Here is a 22,252-nt window from a genome sequence, read left to right on the forward strand (position 1 = left end):
AAACCCTCTGTAGATACAGGTGTATTCTGACTCAACTCGTCTTTGTCTGCAGATACAGATGTTACGTCACTCGACTGTAAACAAAGGTGTGTTGTAACTCGCCTATATACAGAGGTGTACCGAAACTCATCTGTAAATAAGAGTGTACTATGACTCGGTTGTAGATACAGATGTACTTTTCCTCGTCAATCGATACAGGGTATGTATCGTGACTCATCTGTAGATACAGGTGAATCGTGACTCGTCTGTAGATACAGGGTGAATCGTGACTCGTCTGTAGTTACAGGGTAAATCGTGACTCGTCTGTAGATACAGGGTGAATCGTGACTCGTTTGTAGATACAGGGTGAATCGTGACTCGTCTGTAGATACAGGGTGAATTGTTACTCGTCTGTAGATACAGAGTGAATCGTGACTCGTCTGTTGATACAGGGTGAATTGTGACTCGTCTGTAGATACAGGGTGAATCGTGACTCGTTTGTAGATACAGGGTGAATTGTGACTCGTCTGTAGATACAGGGTGAATTGTGACTCGTTTGTAGATACAGAGTGAATCGTGACTCGTCTGTTGATACAGGGTGAATCGTGACTCGTTTGTAGATACAGGGTGAATTGTGACTCGTCTGTAGATACAGGGTGAATCGTGACTCGTTTGTAGATACAGGGTGAATTGTGACTCGTCTGTAGATACAGGGTGAATCGTGACTCGTTTGTAGATACAGGGTGAATTGTGACTCGTCTGTAGATACAGGGTGAATCGTGACTCGTCTGTAGATACAGAGTGAATCGTGACTCGTCTGTTGATACAGGGTGAATCGTGACTCGTTTGTAGATACAGGGTGAATTGTGACTCGTCTGTAGATACAGGGTGAATCGTGACTCGTTTGTAGATACAGGGTGAATTGTGACTCGTCTGTAGATACAGGGTGAATCGTGACTCGTTTGTAGATACAGGGTGAATTGTGACTCGTTTGTAGATACAGGGTGAATCGTGACTCGTCTGTTGATACAGGGTGAATCGTGACTCGTCTGTAGATACAGAGTGAATCGTGACTCGTCTGTTGATACAGGGTGAATCGTGACTCGTTTGTAGATACAGGGTGAATTGTGACTCGTCTGTAGATACAGGGTGAATCGTGACTCGTTTGTAGATACAGGGTGAATTGTGACTCGTCTGTAGATACAGGGTGAATCGCGACTCGTTTGTAGATACAGGGTGAATTGTGACTAGTCTGTAGAAAAAAGTGTACTGTAACTAATCAGTGTATACAGGAATATTGTAAATTCTTGTTAATAGATACTGGTGCAATGAAAGGCCAATAGTAGAGATGTGATCTTTGTGTACAGAAATACAAGTACACTGTAACTGGTCTTTTTATACACCTGGCTGTCCACGCGGTGATCCATCCACTAACAAAATCACCATATATACCTCATTTTCTATATTCCTGTGTCTTGTGATCTCCGCTGGATAAGAGAAACTTCATGTTTAACTGCATGGGCTTGAGACTGGGGATAAACGCTGTTAGACGTAAGGAATTAGTGCTTTATATGGTGTTAATAGACATGTTGTCATATACTTCACTGTAATGACAATGTGCAAAATCTGGGTTTTAATTTTTCGGTTGTATCAATGTACACCACAACAGTTACAATATACTTGTGTTAAGGGTCAGTTCCGACATTAATGAAAGTTTTCATTAAAAAAAGTTTCACAGCAAATTATGCTGTAATTACCTAGAGTAATACTTTACATCAAGGAAAGAAATCATAACAACATAATCTTCATTTTTTTATTATTAAAATCAATGATACAAATTAATCCTCATTCAAAGACTTGAATGAAAAAAATTAGTGTTTTGTTGTAGAAAAAAGCATGATATATACATGTATATGTACATGATGTAAATAACATGATATCTATAAAAAGTTAAGATTTATAATGACTAGCCCTACACTGATCAACCCCATTATTGTCATTATCAATTGAAGGATAACAAAATTCTATCTCTCAAAATCAAGACAAAAATTTACCAGTTTTTTTTTTTTTTGCAGCAAAATTAATTCCAAAACAATTGTAAAAATATATGGTACAGTAAAACTTGTATCCCAACAAAAAGTAAAAAAAAAGTTGACGGGACAAAAAAATGGCTTATTAGAAAAAAAAACTTTTCATTCAATAAATTATTTATTATAAATGTACTATGATTTCCGGGTAATTTCAAGGTAGATAACTCTAGAAGTAGTAATGGGCTATCACAATTTAGACTGCATGTAGACACGACTCCACAACACACTTTCTCAGCACTCTTATGATGATTTGTTATTTTCAGTAATAAACATTTATCACATACTCACTATATCAATACAATTTTAGTATGTAATATATCCCTCCCTCCTCAACAGAAACCTTTCAGAACAATCTGTAGTCTATTTCTTCTCAAACTCATTCACATGACAGGACCATACCAGAGTAAATAAGACACTGATTAAATTTATTAACGCTCCTATATCCACGTTTTAAGTTCTATGTAAATTATGCCCACTGAATGCCTAATCCTGATATTTACAGCAAAGCTTCCCCATGATGCAATGTAAAGCAGTGATACCAAAATGAGAATGTCTTTATTTTTAACTACAGAGCAATATGTAATCTCATATTCAATACATGTTCCAATAGTGTTGTTACTGATGGTATCAACTCTGTAAAATTATGAATATATTTAAGTGTCACATGTTCTTAATATCGCTGAACGAACTGGTATAAGAAAAGGTATCAACACGCCAAGAGCTTTATCTTTTAAAAGAAAAAGTTTTAATTCCTAATTCTTAAATCCATAAATTTATATACAAAAAAACATCTCTTTTTCATTCTAATTATTTCCCCCCGTGATATTCTATCTGATAATAATCTTCCCATTAATTCTTAATCTTGAATTGTGAGAATAGATAATCTTGATATTTCCTCTCTGAAACTGTCCTATTTCAAATAAAATATCTAATGATGAAATGATAAATGAACGATGGAGTTATTGCTTTGAGCTATGATTTTACAAAAATATATACATACATTTTACCTATTTACAATATATACAACTTTTTACAATTGGATTAGACATATTGCAATCAAGATACAAAATATCACATTTGCATAGAAAATTTGTATCCTAGTTTAAAATATACTCGATACATGTACCATTCTCTCACATGCATGCACACACACTCTCTTCTTTTAACATCCACTATGATTTAGGATTAAGTGTTGACAGAATGCATGTTTTGTACACAAAAAGTTCTCTTATGAATTTGTATAATTTGCATTTCCATCCTTACATTTAACAAGCTTTCAGTTATTTGTGTAACATCAAACTTCTGATATATTTTGAAAGTATTTCTAAAAGATAGTTTGGATTTTGGTAATCATTTAAAAAGAGAACTCTACATGAAAAGAAAAAGCACTTCTGATGAAAATACCATAAAGATACATATTTCAGTGTAAAGAAGATCTGTTTTCAGTATGGCACTTTTACATGGACTCATTTTGTAGTGCTGTAGAAATGTTCCTGAATTGAAAGAAGCCTGTAGTATTGTCGAATCAGCATCTACCGTCGCTTTAGGAAGAAGAAGGCGAGTACAGATCCTGTAACTAAGGCCCAGTTGGCAACAATGGAAGCAGCACCAGCTATACGACACTTCAGAGTCCCGAACCTAAAATACAGAAACAATGATTTATAATGGCCATGATCCTGTTAAGTTTGAGAACGATACACTGCATTCAAGAATAATTGTTGACTTTGAATGGTTTTATGCTGAATATCATCACAAGTGTGACAGAATGTCAATTTTTAAAACAAATGGCAGGTGCTTTCATCTGTTCATACGCTACAGTATGATTATCTACTGAAATACAATACATGTTTAAGCGAGGGGAAAAAATGGTATCTTCTAGTACAAAATTTGAAGTTGTTCAATTAACCACAGCATAATTTTAAAATCACCCTATTATTCATACAAAGCTTCTGAAATCATACCAAATAGGTAGAGACTTACTGGTATGTAATGGCCTACACACTAACAACACTAAGTATAACATGACCCTAATCAACCTTGACACAAAAATATTTACTTCCCAGATATTCTAAAGGAGAACAATATATCTCACTGTGAAAGTTCTACATTGATGGCATTATAATCATTACATCAATTACAGCCATTTATATATTTTTATCACAACTTCCATGTTTTAGCATTTCTACCCCCCAAAATAATTACCTGTTCGGTTTTCCTGCCAATTTCTTTGAATACTCTTCCTCCATAGTTTGACCATCATAGAACCAGGCAAGGTCATTAAATGGATATTCGTATCCTTGACGACATTCACATTTGTAGGAACCAGTTTGGAATCTTTTCCCAGGAAGGGGAATACACTACAATGATTTTTGCGAAAAAGAATATATTATACATTTCAAATTCTAAAAATATACAATTCATCCAAATTGCACACAAAATTTTACATTTTTTTGTTTTCCTCTGGACTTTTTATCACAATGAATAGGCATTTTTAAAAATGAATCAGAATATTCACAGCCAAATCCACCAAACAAGCCTTTGTTAAAAAAAAAAAAAAAACAAGAAACATTAAAACAAACCAACAACAAACCTTTCAATGCTTATTCAATCTCAATGAAAGTTTATGTTCAAAACACTTTTTTGTCCCAAGTATGAAAACACCTCCACCTCAAAAGCTTAGTGATGAGCGCTCCGGCATTCATCTTTGCCACCAGAGAATACTCACAAGCAATGTAAGGTGAGTATTCCGCCAGTGCCAAGGACGACTGACCAGAAATCTGTTTCAGATGACATCCTGACAAGACTCCATCGACTTGTAAATGAATGCCTTTATACCACGATGAATAAGTATGTCCCAGTTCAAAGTTAACCCAATACCAAACCATTATCATCACTGAAACCAGCAAGCTTTGTGATTCTCTACTTCACACCAAGACAAAAAAACATATCCGAGTTAAAAGTTAACCCGAGATCAGACCACTTTAATCACTGAAACCAGTAAGGTATGCAGTACTAAATGTATGACTGAATTTAAGTCAATGACAACTGCCTTCAAGGAAACCAAGAGACATTGACCATGTATGTTCATTTGTTTCCTCCTGCCAATCAGATCCTTTCACCAGATCAAGACACTCTTTCACCAACAAATCACAGCAAAATGATACTTGATATCAAACAATCCTTTTCAGGGTAAACAGCTATATATAGCATTCAATATTATAAACCAACAGGCTGGAAGGTGTGGACAAGCATCAGATAAACACAAAAATCTAACCACACTGAAATTTATAACCACACTTAAACTTACAAATCAAGACATTCCATGATAAAGCATAAGAAATAATGAAACACAAATAAAAATTATGAAAAGGATATGTTGTCCATATCAGAGAGAATGATTTTCTTTTTGTTTTATATTTTACTTACGTAAGTTGATTTGAAGTCGCACTTGGCTGTATTTTTGAAAGCGTTGGCTACATAGAAGTCCTGTGGACACTGATTTATGTCTAGATAATCCAACTTGACATCAACTTTAACTACTCCTCTGCAAAATTAAATTTACAATTAGTATTTTTTACAGTATATGATTTATTAAAAAGTCACTTATTTATTTTATTATATCCCATCTATCTGTAGAGAGTCTATCCATTTACACTGGACCTCTAACAAATCCTTCAAAGTTTTCTTTCGTACATAAGATATGAAATGTGCTACATAAGAACTAACATTCCCTTGACATTCATTCTACTCGACACCCATCTTAAGTGCGATTTTACAAAATTCTACAATGAAAAGCAGTACACGAGTTGAAAGTTTTTTTACCATTATTAGCAAAGATTTACTTTTGATTATTTGAAATTGTCTGACATGATTTGCTCATCAAATATTCAATAAATTCAAAGATATTGTAACAATGCTTTTTTCATTAACATCAAAAGTTATTTCATTTTGACAATTCAAATTCTTACTTGAATTCAAGCATGGTTTTCAATTCATTAAATCCAAAGAAAGGAACCACGTAAGTAACCACCCAGTCCATGATGCGGTCATCACACTTGAACTCAGGCCTCAGCCATTCACCATGTTCATACTTTGGAGCATAGTACTGGATGGGATAGTACTCAAATCTGACCAGACTAGTACCATTCACATCTGACCTCACCATGGGTTTGGCTGTGTACTTGACAAGACTATGGAAATTGGTCTGCCATCTTGCCTTTACAGTTCTGTACCAGACCTCGTCTGTGTAGAAGTTAGAGTATCCAGCAGAGTCTACAGCAAAAAACTCATCTAAACCATCACCAGTCTTGGTTTGCTTCCTCCATGAGTATGGGCCAAAGAACTCTCTCACTATTCCATTGTTGTATCGTGGATCAGTATTATTTATTGGTGGAGACATGCGGAATTTGTAGCGCTCAAAGAAAACACCACTGCCAAGGATTCTGAAGTCTGCCATGACATTGGCAAGAACTTCTCCAAACAAATGTGTTTCATTCAGACGTCGGTCACCAGTCATACTACCAAAATTCTCGTACTCATCGACATTCTGCAAGAAGTCCGACAGGAAGTGTGCTAAACGAACTGCTGTACGTCCTTGTGCCTCAAATTGTTTCTCAACACCATAGGCAACATCTCCTGGGAGGAAAAGTTCATGTGGCATTTTGGTTTTACAGTTTGCAGCATTAGTTTGAGCTTTTCTTAACAAAATCTTGTCCATTTTAACTCTCTTTTCCGCATCAAACAGATCCCGTTTATTCCTAATTTTTTTACTTTGTCCATCATATCTCGGAACATGTCGACGATTTCTGAGTTTTTCTTTCATCTTATCCTTTGGAACAGATCTTCTGGCTACTAATTTTGCTCTAGGACTCTGACCCGATGTAATGATCTTAAATAAGGTGGATTTCTTAGTTATTAGTGTTGATCTCTTTCTTCTCCTTTGCACAAATGTGGGCATTTCATTCGGAATCACCTGAAGCTCTGTAATTAAGACAAAATGGTCCTTTTAGTGTGTAACTCTCTCTGAATATTGTCATTATTAGTTGTAACAGATGAATTTAGAAACTTAAAATATTAACACAGAATGAAACTCAAAATTGTACCTTTTCGAATGTAGAAGCAGTTTCATCATATCATTGTAATCTGCATCACAAAGTCAGATAAAAAATGTCTTCCAACAAGAATGTCCTTACCAATTCAATTATTTACATTTTATTATAAACACTAATTGGTAACCTCCCAAGGACAGACATGGTAACTGCTTATCACTATGTACCCCCAGAGCATGACAGGGATTAACATTAAAAGGAATTTGTAATCGGACTATGTTAACTATAAAGATCTTTATAAGATTCTTAAATTTCTTCACTAATTTTTGTATTTAAGACAAAAAAATCACAACCATTCCAGTTATAACAAGTTGACAGTATCAATGCTATTTCTTATTAAAACTAAACAGCAATATTTTTTTACCTTCCACAGGTAGGCAATCAAAGTTATTCATGTATTCATCTTCTGTCGCGATCTCAATCTCGTCTCCCAGGAAAGGCCCACCATGCCACCAGGGAAAGTAGTAGCCAGGTCGACACACACACTGGTAGCCACCCCGTCGGAATCCATAACCATTCAACGGCTCACACTGAAATAGAAAATGGTTGTTTTGATATACAAGTAAAAATGTGGCATACAATGATAAAATTGTACTTGTCACAACTGAAACATTACAACATAACATTAGTGTTAAGTTTTTCCAATTTAAATGTCTTTTTTTAAACATTCTTAAACAGTGAACGAATACATTAAATACCTAATCTATCTTCTTGGCTTGAAACAAGTCTTGTAATAATTTATAATATGTACTGGTTAGAAATATGTTTAATCATGTCTGTTTCTAAACTTTCAGTGAAAAATCAGGATTATGTACATGAGTAGACTGATTTTTTTAAAATCTAAATTGATTACCTCTCTCTTGATCTGCCCAGATATAGCAAGATATATATGGATGTCATGTGACCATATATAGGAATTCAGATAATATCTTTAGTGAAATTACAAAATATAGCAATGTAGTACTGCAACATATTTTATGTAAAAGGAACTGAGGATGAAGCGATGGAAATTGCTCTACATGCCTTGACCAGCAACTTCTTGATCCAAGAGTGTTCTACCTATACCAGGGTTCTGTAAATTTTGTGTCAACATATTGCATGTTCAATGTTAACTTATTTATTCATGGAACAATTCAGAACACTTGATCGGACAAAAACATACTGATGAGTCATGTTTAATTCGGTCTCACGATGTTAATGTTATTTCATCATACATAGCTAGCATGTTATTTTCCACAATATAACTGTACTCCTGAGTATTTTTACTAGCCTTACACAAGATTGCATATTAAGGAAGTGTCAGGATGAAGCAAATTCCATTTCTTAAAAGACGGGAATCATAAACAGCCACACCCTTGTTCCGGATATAAACGCATGTTTTAAAGACTTGTCGTTGGATAATAGTATTTACAAATTAAATACACGTATCTTTATTCGCCAGCAAATCGTCATTATGTGTCACTTTATGTTAATACACAAGATTTAGAAATATGTAATGCCTAACATTGTACTAGAGAAACCAGTGCTCACGGTGAACATCCTGTTCTTCCTCTCATCTCAAGCCTCTGCCAATATAGGCTTGTCGAAGAGTTTACACGCACTGTCGGTATAATTTAGCATTAGCAAACAAAAGAAACATCTAAATTTTGGTCTTAAAACGATTCAAGGCAATGTTTCATGACAACACACGTTTTCCACGATGTTCATCTCACCTTCTGTCCAAACTATATGACCACGCTGCATTTGGCGGGTGTTCAGCGTCGTCACGAATAATATGATCGTGGTCACCTAAACGTTTACTCAGCTAGGCACTTCTATTGGGGCCCAAAACAGGGGAATCATGCGGATTGTCTCTATCATATCCCTTTCATACACCATTACCTTTTTATCCCACTTAAACTAATAGGGTACTGATGCGGTTTACTAGACAATTTAAATTCACAATTTAAGTTGTCGCTATTCATATTTCACTCACATCTTAACTTGCATTTGATCAAATCAATATTGGTTCATTCAGATAAATGCAAAGCTAATATTGATGCGTCAAAGTATAGTAAAACAAGTACGACATTAATTCTGTCAAAGGACATAGGACACGGTTATATCATGATTTTTTTTTCTAGAACACAAATAAAACGTTTCATAGAATTGTTTAGAAAGGAAAGCGAGTGCTCATAAATGAAATCAAGAATAAAAATTTCTAGTAAATTGTTAAAACTGAGACTGTCAGACCCATACAAGAATTAGGCGCAAATATGTCTCGCTTCGTTGGTTAGATTATTATTTTTCTGCGAAAAATGTAAAACAAACAAAAATTCATAAAACCCACCTGCAAAATAAATGTCCCTCAGTCTAATCAATAACCAAAGATATGCTGTTGTCATGATTCAATCATTATATATCAATTTTTTTTCTAATATAAATTCTTCAATTATCAAAATTCACCATATTTACCCCAAAAATACCTCTCTTGCCAAGGAGAGAAAGGAAAGCCTGTCTGATGATATTTCATATTACTTGTTACAATATGAATATAAACTAAATCTAATATAGAATAAAAAGGAAGCTAGAAAGATTTTGCTATTTCTCATATCCTTATCTTTTTTTTATGAATAAATATATCAACTAATATAATTTACTTGACAAGTTCAGATGTATTATTGAAGTTTACACGTCTATTCTACAATGTCACTATGTTTACTTAATAAGAAACTGAGTTAAACTCAAAATCAAAATCCTAGCATTCCTAATTTTCAGAGTCGTTGGACCGTGAAGTAACGTATTTTATTATAAGGGATGAGTTTGTTGAGGTGCCCACTCAAATCTAACAAAAAAAAAACCGGATCTAAACCCAAAACGTTAAAGTGAAATACTGACAAAGACGCCCGAGATGAAACGCATTAGTCTCGCTTCCACGTCTTTTTTCGCGGGCGAGACAAGAATCAATATTAACGTAACATGCGCACATAGCTGAAAACATTCAAAATCCGGTACAGGTGAGATATTTCGACACAGAAACTGTCTCACAATTAATTTTCCTTATGGTTTTCAGACACACTTAAAATATTGTTCCATAACATTCACACCAGGCGCCGACATCTTTATCAGTATAATAAAACCAACACACACATTTTAAAAGTTCTGGATACGCTAGTAGCAGGGAGCTGTATTTCGATCGTAACGCCACAACTTCATTCCGTTACTGAGAATATGGACACGAGCAGCGATGCATCAAGTGCATATACGGGTAAAGAAAAATGAACCATAATCCGATGACTTTTGCTTGGACGTGACAACTCACCAGTTAATAAAAGATCCATCTCACGTGATACATTGTATCATAAGGAAATGAATCTCCATACCACCACCGCCCAAAACGTACATTTCTGTAGCGAATACCTGTTCTGTGTTGACAGAACGTGCCCGTCAGGCCGACCAAGCAGCATGATATTGATATATAAATTAAACCCTAATGGTGTTGGTAATGGTCAACCGCGGTTGTTACGCATACGTAGTTGCCATGGCAATAACAATTTTCCTCCATACATTTAGATAAACACACCGATATGATATCGAAGAATGATGGTGGTTTCCATAATGACTTTCTATAAACACAATCCTAAACACAATATATACTGTTACTGCAACAGTTCATGTCTTTGTTGACCCACTGTATCACAAAGGTACACGCGTTCATCAGGAATTAATTCCGGATAATCCTAATATTTGTAGAAGTTGTGTGTACTGTTACGTCTGATATTAACTTGTAATGAAGCCGTTGGGCACCGCTGTATTTATTAGTTTTCGCTTTGTCTTCAGTTCATTAATTATAGATTTGTGACTATACGACGATAATTTACGGTCTATTCTGGTTGGACAATGCCTTGCCTGCCACGCACGGCCGTGGTGCGACCAGTCGAACACTTGGTCGATAATACAGTGGTCTCTCATTCATCATAAACCCCGAGGTCGTCTGCCATACTGTATCGGCACGGAATAGGTTGTTGATAGTAATCAACATAGCCCATAAACCTCATGCAACACTATGGCAACCAACATACCTCGGCAACACGCTAACACCAGTCCATGTCCTGATTGACATACATATATTAATGATGAAATCTCGAATGGTTATTGGACGCTTTTTTTCGTATATCCACTATATCATAAGTTGAAAAGGTAGCCCAGTATATATGATCTAATTTTCAAATTTCAAATTAAGATTATTAGATCTGGCGAAACCAACTCATCCTTGTGTGCGTGGGGGACATCATCAAGATGGTGGCGACGAAGCAAAGTGTAAAGCACCGTCATCGGAAGAAGTTATTATCTTTATTTCCTCCAAATATGAAGATTTGCAAAGACAACTATATAAACAGTAATAAATTACATAAATTTACACGCGTAAAAATATCACAATGGACGCCATACCTTTACGATGTTATACATTTATAATCAGTTTGTGTCTTTCGGTAAAGGAGCTGTTTCTATGCAAATTCAAAATATTGAGTGTCCCCTCCGTTGAATATTCAACATGTACATGACTCGGTACAATTTCATCATTAATCTTCATATAATTATAACACACGTTATTTGGAATTTTAGTTATGTCAGTCGCCCTATTTGTCGTCGTGAACAATAAGTTTATATACTTGCCTATCTTTGTTAATCAAACTCGATACTAACAGTGTAACGATTCCGATGTTAAGATAAATGCATTCGATGACAGTACTCAGCTGTTTTTTTCTTACACGACGTCATATTGATATGTCCCATTCGGACAATTTACACGACAGAGTTATTGAGCAAAGCACTACAAAGTTATATAAATAACATTCATATCTCACAGAGTTACTTCCCTTCGTTTCAACCCATCAACTGTTATGGCGATATCAATAAGTTCGACAGCTTTGTATCGATAATGTTATACGATATGATGAAGTCCAACCAATGACAATATTGACCAAGTTGAAACACAGGGGCATGTTACAATGATTCTGGGAGCGTGGACTTGTGTAGAATATCTAGGGGAGTATTATTGTACATGCTCCTTTGCCGAATGCAGGGATGTCGATACATAACGTAACGCACTTCTTGTATTGTATGTGTCAATTCAATGGACAATTTCAGTCCATACGTTAATATGTCATTGAGCCGCCAGAGACCGCATGTCTCCGGTACGTTAGCGTGTTATTGGTTAGAGAACAACTAATCCGCAGGGTGATTTTATGCAATCATACTAAAGTAACGTAGATCAAATAATTGATTATGACTGCATAGCAATTAAGGCAGTAAAATACAACAGGATTTTTAAAAATAAACAATGCGGTTCCCACTTACCTGAAAACCGACAAAAATGAAAAACACCCGCCGGAAGCAAGTTATTCAACCGATGATGTTATGGAGATATAATTTAACATTAACTGGCAGAGCTTTCCTACTTATTTTGTGGATTTTTTTAATGGTGGTCCCTATATTGCATTTCCTGATTGTCTCAACATACACAAGTATTTTTCACCGTTGTCCAAACAGGTCTACGTTGTCAGCTGTCCTAGTTAGCCATACGATCTACGATCTTAAGATTTTCCTCTACATGTCCTTTTGGAATAGTTGTTTTAAAAACTGTTAATCGAACAGGTAAAATACTCTATGAATTTCCCAAACCTACACAATATAAACTTTCTCTTTTTCGTCATTTTATCGATTCCTAAATATCAAGTATCTTACTTCAGTTTGTTGGTTTTATTTGACTCGTAACGAACATGTGTAAGACTTCATGAATTTACCGATTCCTATATATAAGTAGTTTAACTCTGTTCACGTTTACTAAACTCATAACGTACCACATTTCATTCATCTCTTGTAGCTTCCAATTTAGTTACTTTCAAGATTACTGACGCCGTCAAACGACATCATATTTCACAAGTAATTTTACCGATACCACACTTAAGTATCAAGTACTTAAGTATTTAAGCCCAAGTACTCTATCTGTAGTAACTTACAAAAACCATTTCTTAATGTAAAACCATCCATATTTAAAGTGTTTGCTATTGGATAACAACAACGTTGTGGCCGTGAGTATGTACAAGCCATAAAAAAACTAGACAGAGACTTCATTGTACCTGCTGTCTACATTGCGTGATCGTAAGAGGCGGTTAATCTTGGAATCTTTAAAGTATACTTTCCTATTTCTAATGACATTTTCCTTTTTAATCTCTCTCATGACACTATTTCACATTTGCCCTTTCTCATGAATGTCCGTCCTGGTGAATAAGGCTATGCGTTATCCTCCCAAGCCGTGACATGCCAAAACGAAAATGGTACTTCGCACTTTTTGCTTGAAGATCACCTTTGAGCGGTTACATATCACAAAACCAATACTGATATATATGAAAAACGAATACAGCTCGTTGATAGCGTGAAAACTAGTATACATGTAGTGTCACCATTAAAAAAGTGTATGATGGTGACATTGTTGTAATGTTTTTTGCCAAAATAGATCATGTACTCGTTGTACCTCAGGTGATATAGAGGACGAATTTCACTTTATCCTAAAATGTCCTTTTTACCAAAATCTGAGACGTAAATAAATCAAACAATTCTGTTACAGAAGTCCAAATGTTTTTAAGTTTACGATATTACTGAGCACCAATAATGTAAAAGAATTATGTAATTTTGGGAAATATTTATATCAGGCCTCAAGGAAACGCATAGAATTTAGTGATTGATAGAGCTAATTGTACACTACAGTATCATTGTAAGCTTACTCTCCATTTAACCTAATTTGTATAACATTCTTTCATATTTGTACCACATTATGTAATTATGTCTATATTATTTAACCTATGAGTCGGATGGCTCACGGAAAAATAAAATGATTGAATGAATGAGCTAGTACAATCAGAAGTTTAATTGGATTTGTGACGTCCTAGTAATACAATAGGAATAATGTCATGTGACCAAAAATGAACGGGAACAGTAGTCATACAATTGGTCTCGACTCTAACATAGTGCAGTAAACTTTTGTTCGTAAACATAACTAATGGAATGAAATATTGCTGACAAATGTGTTGGAGTGCACGTGGTGGAAATGTTTAGCCAAGGTAGTCGCTATATTATTTAACATATACTGTTTCCCCCTGCAAGGGGATATTATGCATGCACATGCTCCCTTCTCTGTCGTCAAAGGTGGTACTATAATGAGGGACAAGGAATGCTTACCATGGTGGTAGGTTTACACCTAGCGGTATCTTTGAAGTAGTTAGGGTCGGGATTTCCTTCACTCTTGGGGCAGGGGTTGAAGTCGATCCTCTCAAACTCTATATCCTGGGTCACCACCGCCACAAACCTGCAAGACAAGGTGTCAGAATAATGTATACCACAACATTTATGTTTATAAAACGACATTGCCTTACAAAAATAAGTGTCAGGACAAAACTTCGGAGGGTAACAGGCAGATATTAACTAGTACTTCAGTAATAAATGCGGGGCTTAGATATAAGTTTGTTTTTCGGTTTGTACTTATGACTTTACTCTTGGATCAGAACTTTGATTTAGAGAAAATATCTCAAATAAAATTGGACAAATTTTGACGAATTCTGACAAAAAAATCAGTAGATATGGAATCTTTACACGTGTTTGAAGTAGATATCTGATACTAGTAAATTTACCTAGGTCTTCGGAGATGGGTCCAGTTGGAGTATCTAGGCATATATTCGACTACTGGTGAATGAGCGCTGACGATCCACCTGTTGGATCGGCCACAGTCGAAGTACGGCATGGTCCATTCGACCGGGAGGGACACATCTCTGTCTGATTGTCCGGGTTGGGGAGGCCCGAAAAAATCGATTCCCTCGAACTCCTTATGAGTAAATTGTTTTGTGGCGTTGGAAAACTTCACGTTCACAAAATAGGTAAACTTCCGGAGAGAGTCTTGACTCTTGTCGTTATCCGGGAGCCATGCAGAGTACCATGGGGCGGCTTTGTAAGCATCACTTGTGTAATTTTTCATCGTTCCAGCTCCATAGTCATGAATGTCCACAGTATTGTTAGTAGGCTCTCGTAACCAATTCGTCGGTTCATTATAATCATCCGTTCTCCACGCGCGAGGTCCAAACAGGGGAAGTGTTTTGTTGAATTCCACGCCATTGTAGAGGTACCATTGAGGGTAATTACAATGATTGTCAAAGTACATAGCAGAACCGTTTATAAACCCTTGACTTCCAGTTACATCGGCGGTGGCGGCCATATAGAGATACTGAAGACCTGGCTGGTTCATAAAATCCTCTGATCTGTTCTGTCTTTGGTATATGAAACTGTAGAAAAAGGCTCGATTGAGAGCCATGTTGTGCAGGTGTAGTAGTTGGGATCTATTTGAATATATTACGGTACTCAGTAACATATTGTACCGTGGTAACTGTGAAACAGTTTCCATGGGAAGCCGGAGCTTCTCTTTGGGTTTAGACCTACAGTTATCGGCAGTAACAGAGGACATTCTGTCCATAATTTCATCGAATCGGTCCTCTGCCAACCAGTGGAAAACGCCCGATTGTGAGACACTTCCGCACCATGACGCGTAAAGAGTCAGAGTTAGTCCAACGAATATGATATGCATATACAAACCCATTGTAGAAGTTCGATCGGTTTTCTCAAGCCTATGATCCCATCTCCTTCCCCTAACTTATCTTCTTAAAATTAACAAAGGGTAATGTGTTGTCGCTTCGAGTTGAATCAAAATGGCGTCCTAAATTAGATCACCTATTCAAATAAGGTAAACGACGCTTTCATCTACTGCGCATGCCTCAGGTGTGATTCAGGTGTGTATACAATTGTGACCGAGGCATTCGAAGGGGTGACAGGTAAGCAGATGTAAAATGACTTGGTGGTAGCGTCAAACAAAACAACACACAAGACTAACACCTGTTGTTCATATATCATTCAAATTAAAGATGGTAGATTCTGTTGTTCGTTTGTAACTCAATTCTCCTGAAATAAAATTGATTTTGATTTTGTAAATATAATGTTATCTGCGGCCGGTCTCCTTAAGAGGGCCTCGATCATTGTATTAACTCCGGATCCTATGTAAACAAGGAAATGAAATATATCATCTATAACAAATGTTTTATATAATTTTCTTAATAGATGCATTAAAATAAAAGTTAAACTATTTAAGTATTTATTTCATTTATCCCGAAGTTTAGTAATTTTGTTTACCTGTGGAAGTGATGACTCAATTATTTGCCGCGTGACCCAAATATTCAGGTAAATATGCGCGTTTTCCACCAGGTGGCGAAGTTAATTACATCTGGATATTGTGGGGCCCATTGAAGGGGTAATCGAATAACCGAAATCCTATTCGTCAAATCTTTGCAATCTACATGTCTTCATTAGGTTAAGTTCGGTTTTGATTATTTATAGTGTAATTGTTGAAACAACACAATATACCAGAAGCTACATTACAACATCAGAGTAATAGTTTTGTCTCAACTACTATATAAAGTATTTTCATGTTAGATATACCTGGGAAGATTGAGTCCCTCTGACTCTGATACAGTCAAAATTGAATAACCTCGTACACCCTTTTCACGTTTTTGACATTTTCTTTATATTCTCGACGTTTGCATTTACATTTCGAAAAACGCCGAAATAACACTTAGCAATGTTTCTCTCATCCTATTTACTCAAAACTGTTCAATCAAACGTAACCAACACTCTCGAAATTACTTTCAAATTACACTTTTTTTGCATACTTTTAATTGTTGAAGCCGTCGATATTTATGAAAAAAATCAGATGACCATCATGCGGAAGGCCTGCCGCGTACTATCCACAGTAACCAAGTTAAAGGCTACACTCAGGAAGCTAACATTACGGACAATCTTGTGGTGTCGTAGTTGTGTCCTTAGGCAAGCCAATTAACAACCGGTTTGTTTATCTCAATTCTTCATCAGACACTATTAGAATGGTAAAACATCCTATATATCTTTCACATATTGTGACATTTCGAAAACGTTTGATCGTGTGTGGCACAAGGGCCTGGAGGTGAAACTAACAAACCATGGTGTAAGTGGGAAACTTTAAAATTTTGTTTGTTAAGAAAATAGCAAGTATTGGTAGATGATACTAAACATTCTCTTCAAACTTTTAATCACGGCCTGTGTTCGTCAAGGTTTTGTCATAGGTCCTGTATTATTTACATTATGTATCAGTGACATACAAGTATCTCATAATTTACCGAGCCTCTCAAAACTACTTGCAGATGACACATATTTATTATATTTTTATCCATCTTCTTACACTTAGAACAGATTCAAAATTATTATCCATTCTTGGCACTCATCAGATGTCACGGCTTATCGAAATACCATACTGTACTGACAGAGTGAAACTAAGGGCAGTAACTCTAAGAGATCAGAATGCTTGTAATTATGAATTCGGCCATGCGGTACTTATGAAGGTAAAATGTGTAGGCACATGAGAGTTCAAGTGGACAGAAGTTGCTAATGAGTAAATCATCATATAGAGTATTCAAACTTTATGTCGTTCCATTGTTGTTGTCAGGTATGAGATGGGCTCAGTGGATGGGAACCACTTTTGATCTAGGAGACACTTCTTTACCTAACAGTTCACCAATTTAACCTTCGGCATGCCAACAGTTATCCAATACCTAATTACCGTTTGCGACTCATAGGTAAGTCCTTCTTTCCCTCTACAGAGTATGGACAGAGTAAGGAACGGGTCTAGCACACGAAATCAAGATTTATTTCATGCTAATTCGATTAATTATAGACATCCTGTTGAAGATATATCCCCCCTCCCCTGTAACAATTACACTGACCAAAGTTTTAACTGACGAGATAAATGATTTCATACCGTTGAACCTGTAATCCAATCCACCCTTCAGTTTATTACAAATACTGATTGATTACTTTCTCTCTTCAGTTCCACATATGTTTCTCTCTTCTATCATACTAAGACTGACAGTTAATATATTAAATTACAAGTAATGTATACATTGAAAAAAAAAATCTGAATTCTGGGTTTTTTTTCCTGGTTCGGGCGGTAATTGTGTGTGATATGTGTTATACCAGGATGGATTTCATGACACTGGATGTGATAGATTTTGATAACTTGAAATGTTATGAATAGTGGTTAGTTTCAACAATGGTGATTGTGACTTGATTCGGGGTAGACAATATGAAATTCATATACTTTTTGGTTAACTTAAAAGTTTTGATATTTGTAACTGTAATACCCCTCCCCTTCTCTCTCTCTCTACACACACACACACACACACACACACACACACACACACACACATATATATATATATATATATATATATATATATGTAGAGAGAGAAAGGGAGGGGTATTACAGTATATGTGTGTGTATGCTGTATTTTATTTAAACAGTCCATCTTGTTTTATTTATATTGTAAAATATTGACGAGAAAGGGGCTTATTGAGATTCGATATCTTGTTGGTGATCCTAATAGTATATCAGATGTCACATTAGTTTTCACATTGTCAGCCCCCAAAGTCTGTTCAGCTTACCACTGTACCTACTCTGTACTGACAGAATGAAACGAATGACAGTAAATCTGGGAGATCAACACGTGGTTTGGGGACAAATGCTGTTATTTTTAACAGTTATAGAATAATTAACCACGATAGACTTCCTGAGTTTCGGGTCGAGCAGAATTAATTGTTTGCATCGTCAAATTGTAAAAATTCGGCGATGATTTTGAAAATTGAAATAAAAATTAGATCAAATAAGATGATACCTGTATTACCATCAGACATATTGACTACATCAGTGATTACCTTCGTAAACACCCAAGGGATATTTTACTTTTCGACAATATAATTATTTGAGATCACATGCATTGTTTTTGTATATGCTTCGTGTTGCCTAGATTCATGCCAAGCTCCTATAACAGAAATCAACCAAATACATATGCACTTTTTATTGCACGTGCTTTGCATTTAAAACGAAGGTGGGTGCGTGTTGTTCAGGGTCACGTGACACCATACAAACCAGTCGATAAAATTGACTTTCGTCCAGTTTTGACGTGCTGTTCGGTCGATCGGAACAAAGTAGATAGAGAGGCAATGCCTGTCTCTGCCTTGAACTGTCACTTCTACGTAAGTACTACTGGGATGTTACTAAAATACAGAGGTTATTTATACATAGATATATAACATAAGACATATGATTATTATTTTAACTCAAAGTGAAATCAAAAGTTAAACCAGCATCTTCCAGTCACCTCCTAGGTCCCAACGTTATACAGACCGTTAGCACTTACGTGAGTTGTAGAAGGACGAAACGTCTATATGGTACAGTTTGTAAGGAATATTGACACTTTTTAGTATTAACAAATATACGTTTTTAGTGGTAAAATATCATGTGGTATGATGTCATGACTCCATTCTGAATTATTTGAATACTGATAAGACAATCACTGTCGTTTTATTACATCGGATCTTTCTTCTTCAGTAATACTGTGGAGATTTCACAAGTAACGTCATTTTGATTAATATCATACATGTCCAGTACCATCTTCCTCTCGAACCCTACACTATAGCTATAAAGACACGTTATATGTGATAACTATATTGAGCTCTATTTCCAAAATTTGTAGATTTTTTTTAATATGAAAAATTCAATAGTGATGTAGGCAACGGCAAACCTACAATAAAATGTTTGTTTTTTGTAAAAAAAAAATACAACAAAAACAGATACGTTTACGTGTGGTTTCAAGTGGCCAAATTGACCGTAAATTGCAACACTGTTAAAATAGAAGCAGCAAGGGTCAGTATACACCTGTAATAAGTTCTCAGGCCCCTGTGTTTTGGACAAGGTAAATGGCGATCTGGAACTAATTAAGATTATCTAGAAATTAACAAATCGGCGTACCGACTAAATAGGGAAAGGCTCTTGTTATCCAATTCTTTAATAAAGTTAACAGAGAGAAACTCGGAACAACTACAGACTGACCAGCCCAACGTTAATGACATAAAAAAACTGCAACGACTTACAGAGATGAAATATTTAAACACAATTTAAACACAAGGATGACAGCGAGTGGCTTGTTTTACACCAAAACTTTTTCAGACCTGACGGAACACAGTTCATGTTTCTCGCTGGGGACGTTTGATGTAGATGTTGTGAACAGCGTATCTAGACTTTGACAAACTTTCCCCTGTCGGTTCCTGATACCTAAACTGGACAAACATAGTATGGAGGAGAAATTATCAGCTGGATTAAAGAAATTATTCAATGTCAAACAGTTACCTGTTAGTAGTGAACTCTCTAGGCCCTGTCATCGCTCTCTAACTGTTCCTGATATTTTTGAATGATGTATTATGTGTAAAATAGCACCACAAAAAGCTCTGTGAAGCTTGACGTGTTGGCTAGAATCTCAACAGAACATAATAAAAAATATGTAAAAATCGTCGACAATAGAATATGTGCATATAAATATATCAACATGACAAATGAATATAACCGGAAAAAGCTGTATTTCTGTTTTCGAATACTGTAAATTTGATAAAAGTACAAACTGACATTTGCAGTTTTTTTTCTTTTGCACCAGAGGTCATGATTTTGTATGTCACCGGTCTGAATGATCCATGTAAACCTGTGACAATCTGGGCAGGAATTTTAAATGCGCATTCTCCTGCAGTTATAGACCGTTTCTATTACTTATTATATTACTTTTATTATTTTTATCAAATTATCTTTATCATTGCTTTCGCTAGGATTCTAACTTGGAACCTCTGGTTTACTGCTATATCAACATCAGGCGAAATTGAAACCCTTGTTTGGTGTATGTTCACTATGAAGTTTATATCTTAGGAAGAAGATTGTCGTTGAAATCTGCATCTTAGATCTTAAATACACCATATTTAGTTTATAGTAAATCATTATAAAAGTGTTGTTCTATCCACAATGCGAAAGTATTTGCCTGAGTGAAAGCAGAGACATATGTGACATATACGTCTTTGGTGAAAGTCAGAAAAAGCAAACATGTCGGTCACCGTACATAATCTCTATCCATAGTTGTCTAAGGCGACTCAAAAGTCCAAAAGTACCTATTACAGTACCGGACATATATAGTACTGCTACAGCAAGCATAACAGTTAGGCTTAAAAAGTGGTCAAAGCAATCTTTATTAAGAAAGAAAAATGAGCACGACGATTTTTCCATTTTGAGGGATTTCGGGTTTCGATTTAAAAAAAAACGCACACTCACAAATATAATTTAATTGTTTTATCCGGAAAAAATAGTTATGAATAATACGCCAATAATTTTGACAAGAATCAACGATAGGCTAACCGGAAGTTAAATTCTGCAGTAACCGGAAGTATTGATACAGTTGGGATAAAACTGCAAATTCGGAAATTGTATGCAGAATGGTAGATTGAGTGGAGCACCGAAGCAACGCTAAGCAAGAAAGGGGGGAAATGCTCAGCCATTGACAATATTTTGATGGTACGCTAAACTGCAAGAGAACCAACGACAGGAATGAGACTGTGAACAGGATCAGGCCTAGGCTTGCACATTTTTAAAAAAAAAATAGGCGGAACCTTGGAAACATTTTTCAAAAATATAAGTTAAAAAGTTAGTTTTCCTAGATTAAATTTTCCATGTGCAATATTGTTAGCTAATCGAATATATATTTATGTATTTAAACGAATCTACGGAAGCGTGTAAAAGTTTAGAGCGTCTTGTTTAGGTGTTATCTTAGCTTCGACATGGCGGCCATTTTGCCCTATGGATAATGGGTATTTTACAGTAAACATGCACATCTCAACAACTGCCTTATATCTACCAGACCTTTGGGTAAGCTGATCATTTGGGACAAAAAGAAACTATTTCTTTGGATTGAAAGCCATTTACTGACCTGTACACATGTTTTAAAAAGATTCTACAAACTACCACGTGTTTCAAACTTGGTAAAGAGTTCCGTGTTACCAGTCGAAAGTCCGTTGGAAAGCTAAACTTGGATGCATAATTCTTTAGATCGATGTATACTTTATCAATACTTCGTAATTAAAAGAATTGACTAA

The 22,252-nt window shown here is 35.7% G+C and overlaps 1 protein-coding gene across 1 annotated transcript; it reads right to left on the bottom strand.

The window, feature by feature from the left end:
* Positions 1 to 2,044: 2,044 nt before the first annotated feature.
* On the bottom strand, positions 2,045 to 15,803 carry LOC132550395 (uncharacterized). Its single transcript, XM_060214457.1, has 7 exons — positions 14,848 to 15,803; positions 14,399 to 14,525; positions 7,542 to 7,707; positions 6,038 to 7,049; positions 5,496 to 5,613; positions 4,272 to 4,426; positions 2,045 to 3,707 (listed from the first exon to the last, which is right to left on the bottom strand). Exons 1-7 carry the CDS (start codon positions 15,801 to 15,803, stop codon positions 3,602 to 3,604), a joined length of 2,640 nt encoding a protein of 879 aa, XP_060070440.1. The 3' UTR covers positions 2,045 to 3,601.
* Between the last annotated feature and the right edge of the window lie 6,449 nt (positions 15,804 to 22,252).

This window comes from Ylistrum balloti, unplaced genomic scaffold (assembly GCF_031769215.1).
Source record: "Ylistrum balloti isolate Yb309-2 unplaced genomic scaffold, AGI_CSIRO_Ybal_v1 Utg370122, whole genome shotgun sequence".
Classification (NCBI taxonomy): Eukaryota; Metazoa; Mollusca; class Bivalvia; order Pectinida; family Pectinidae; genus Ylistrum; species Ylistrum balloti.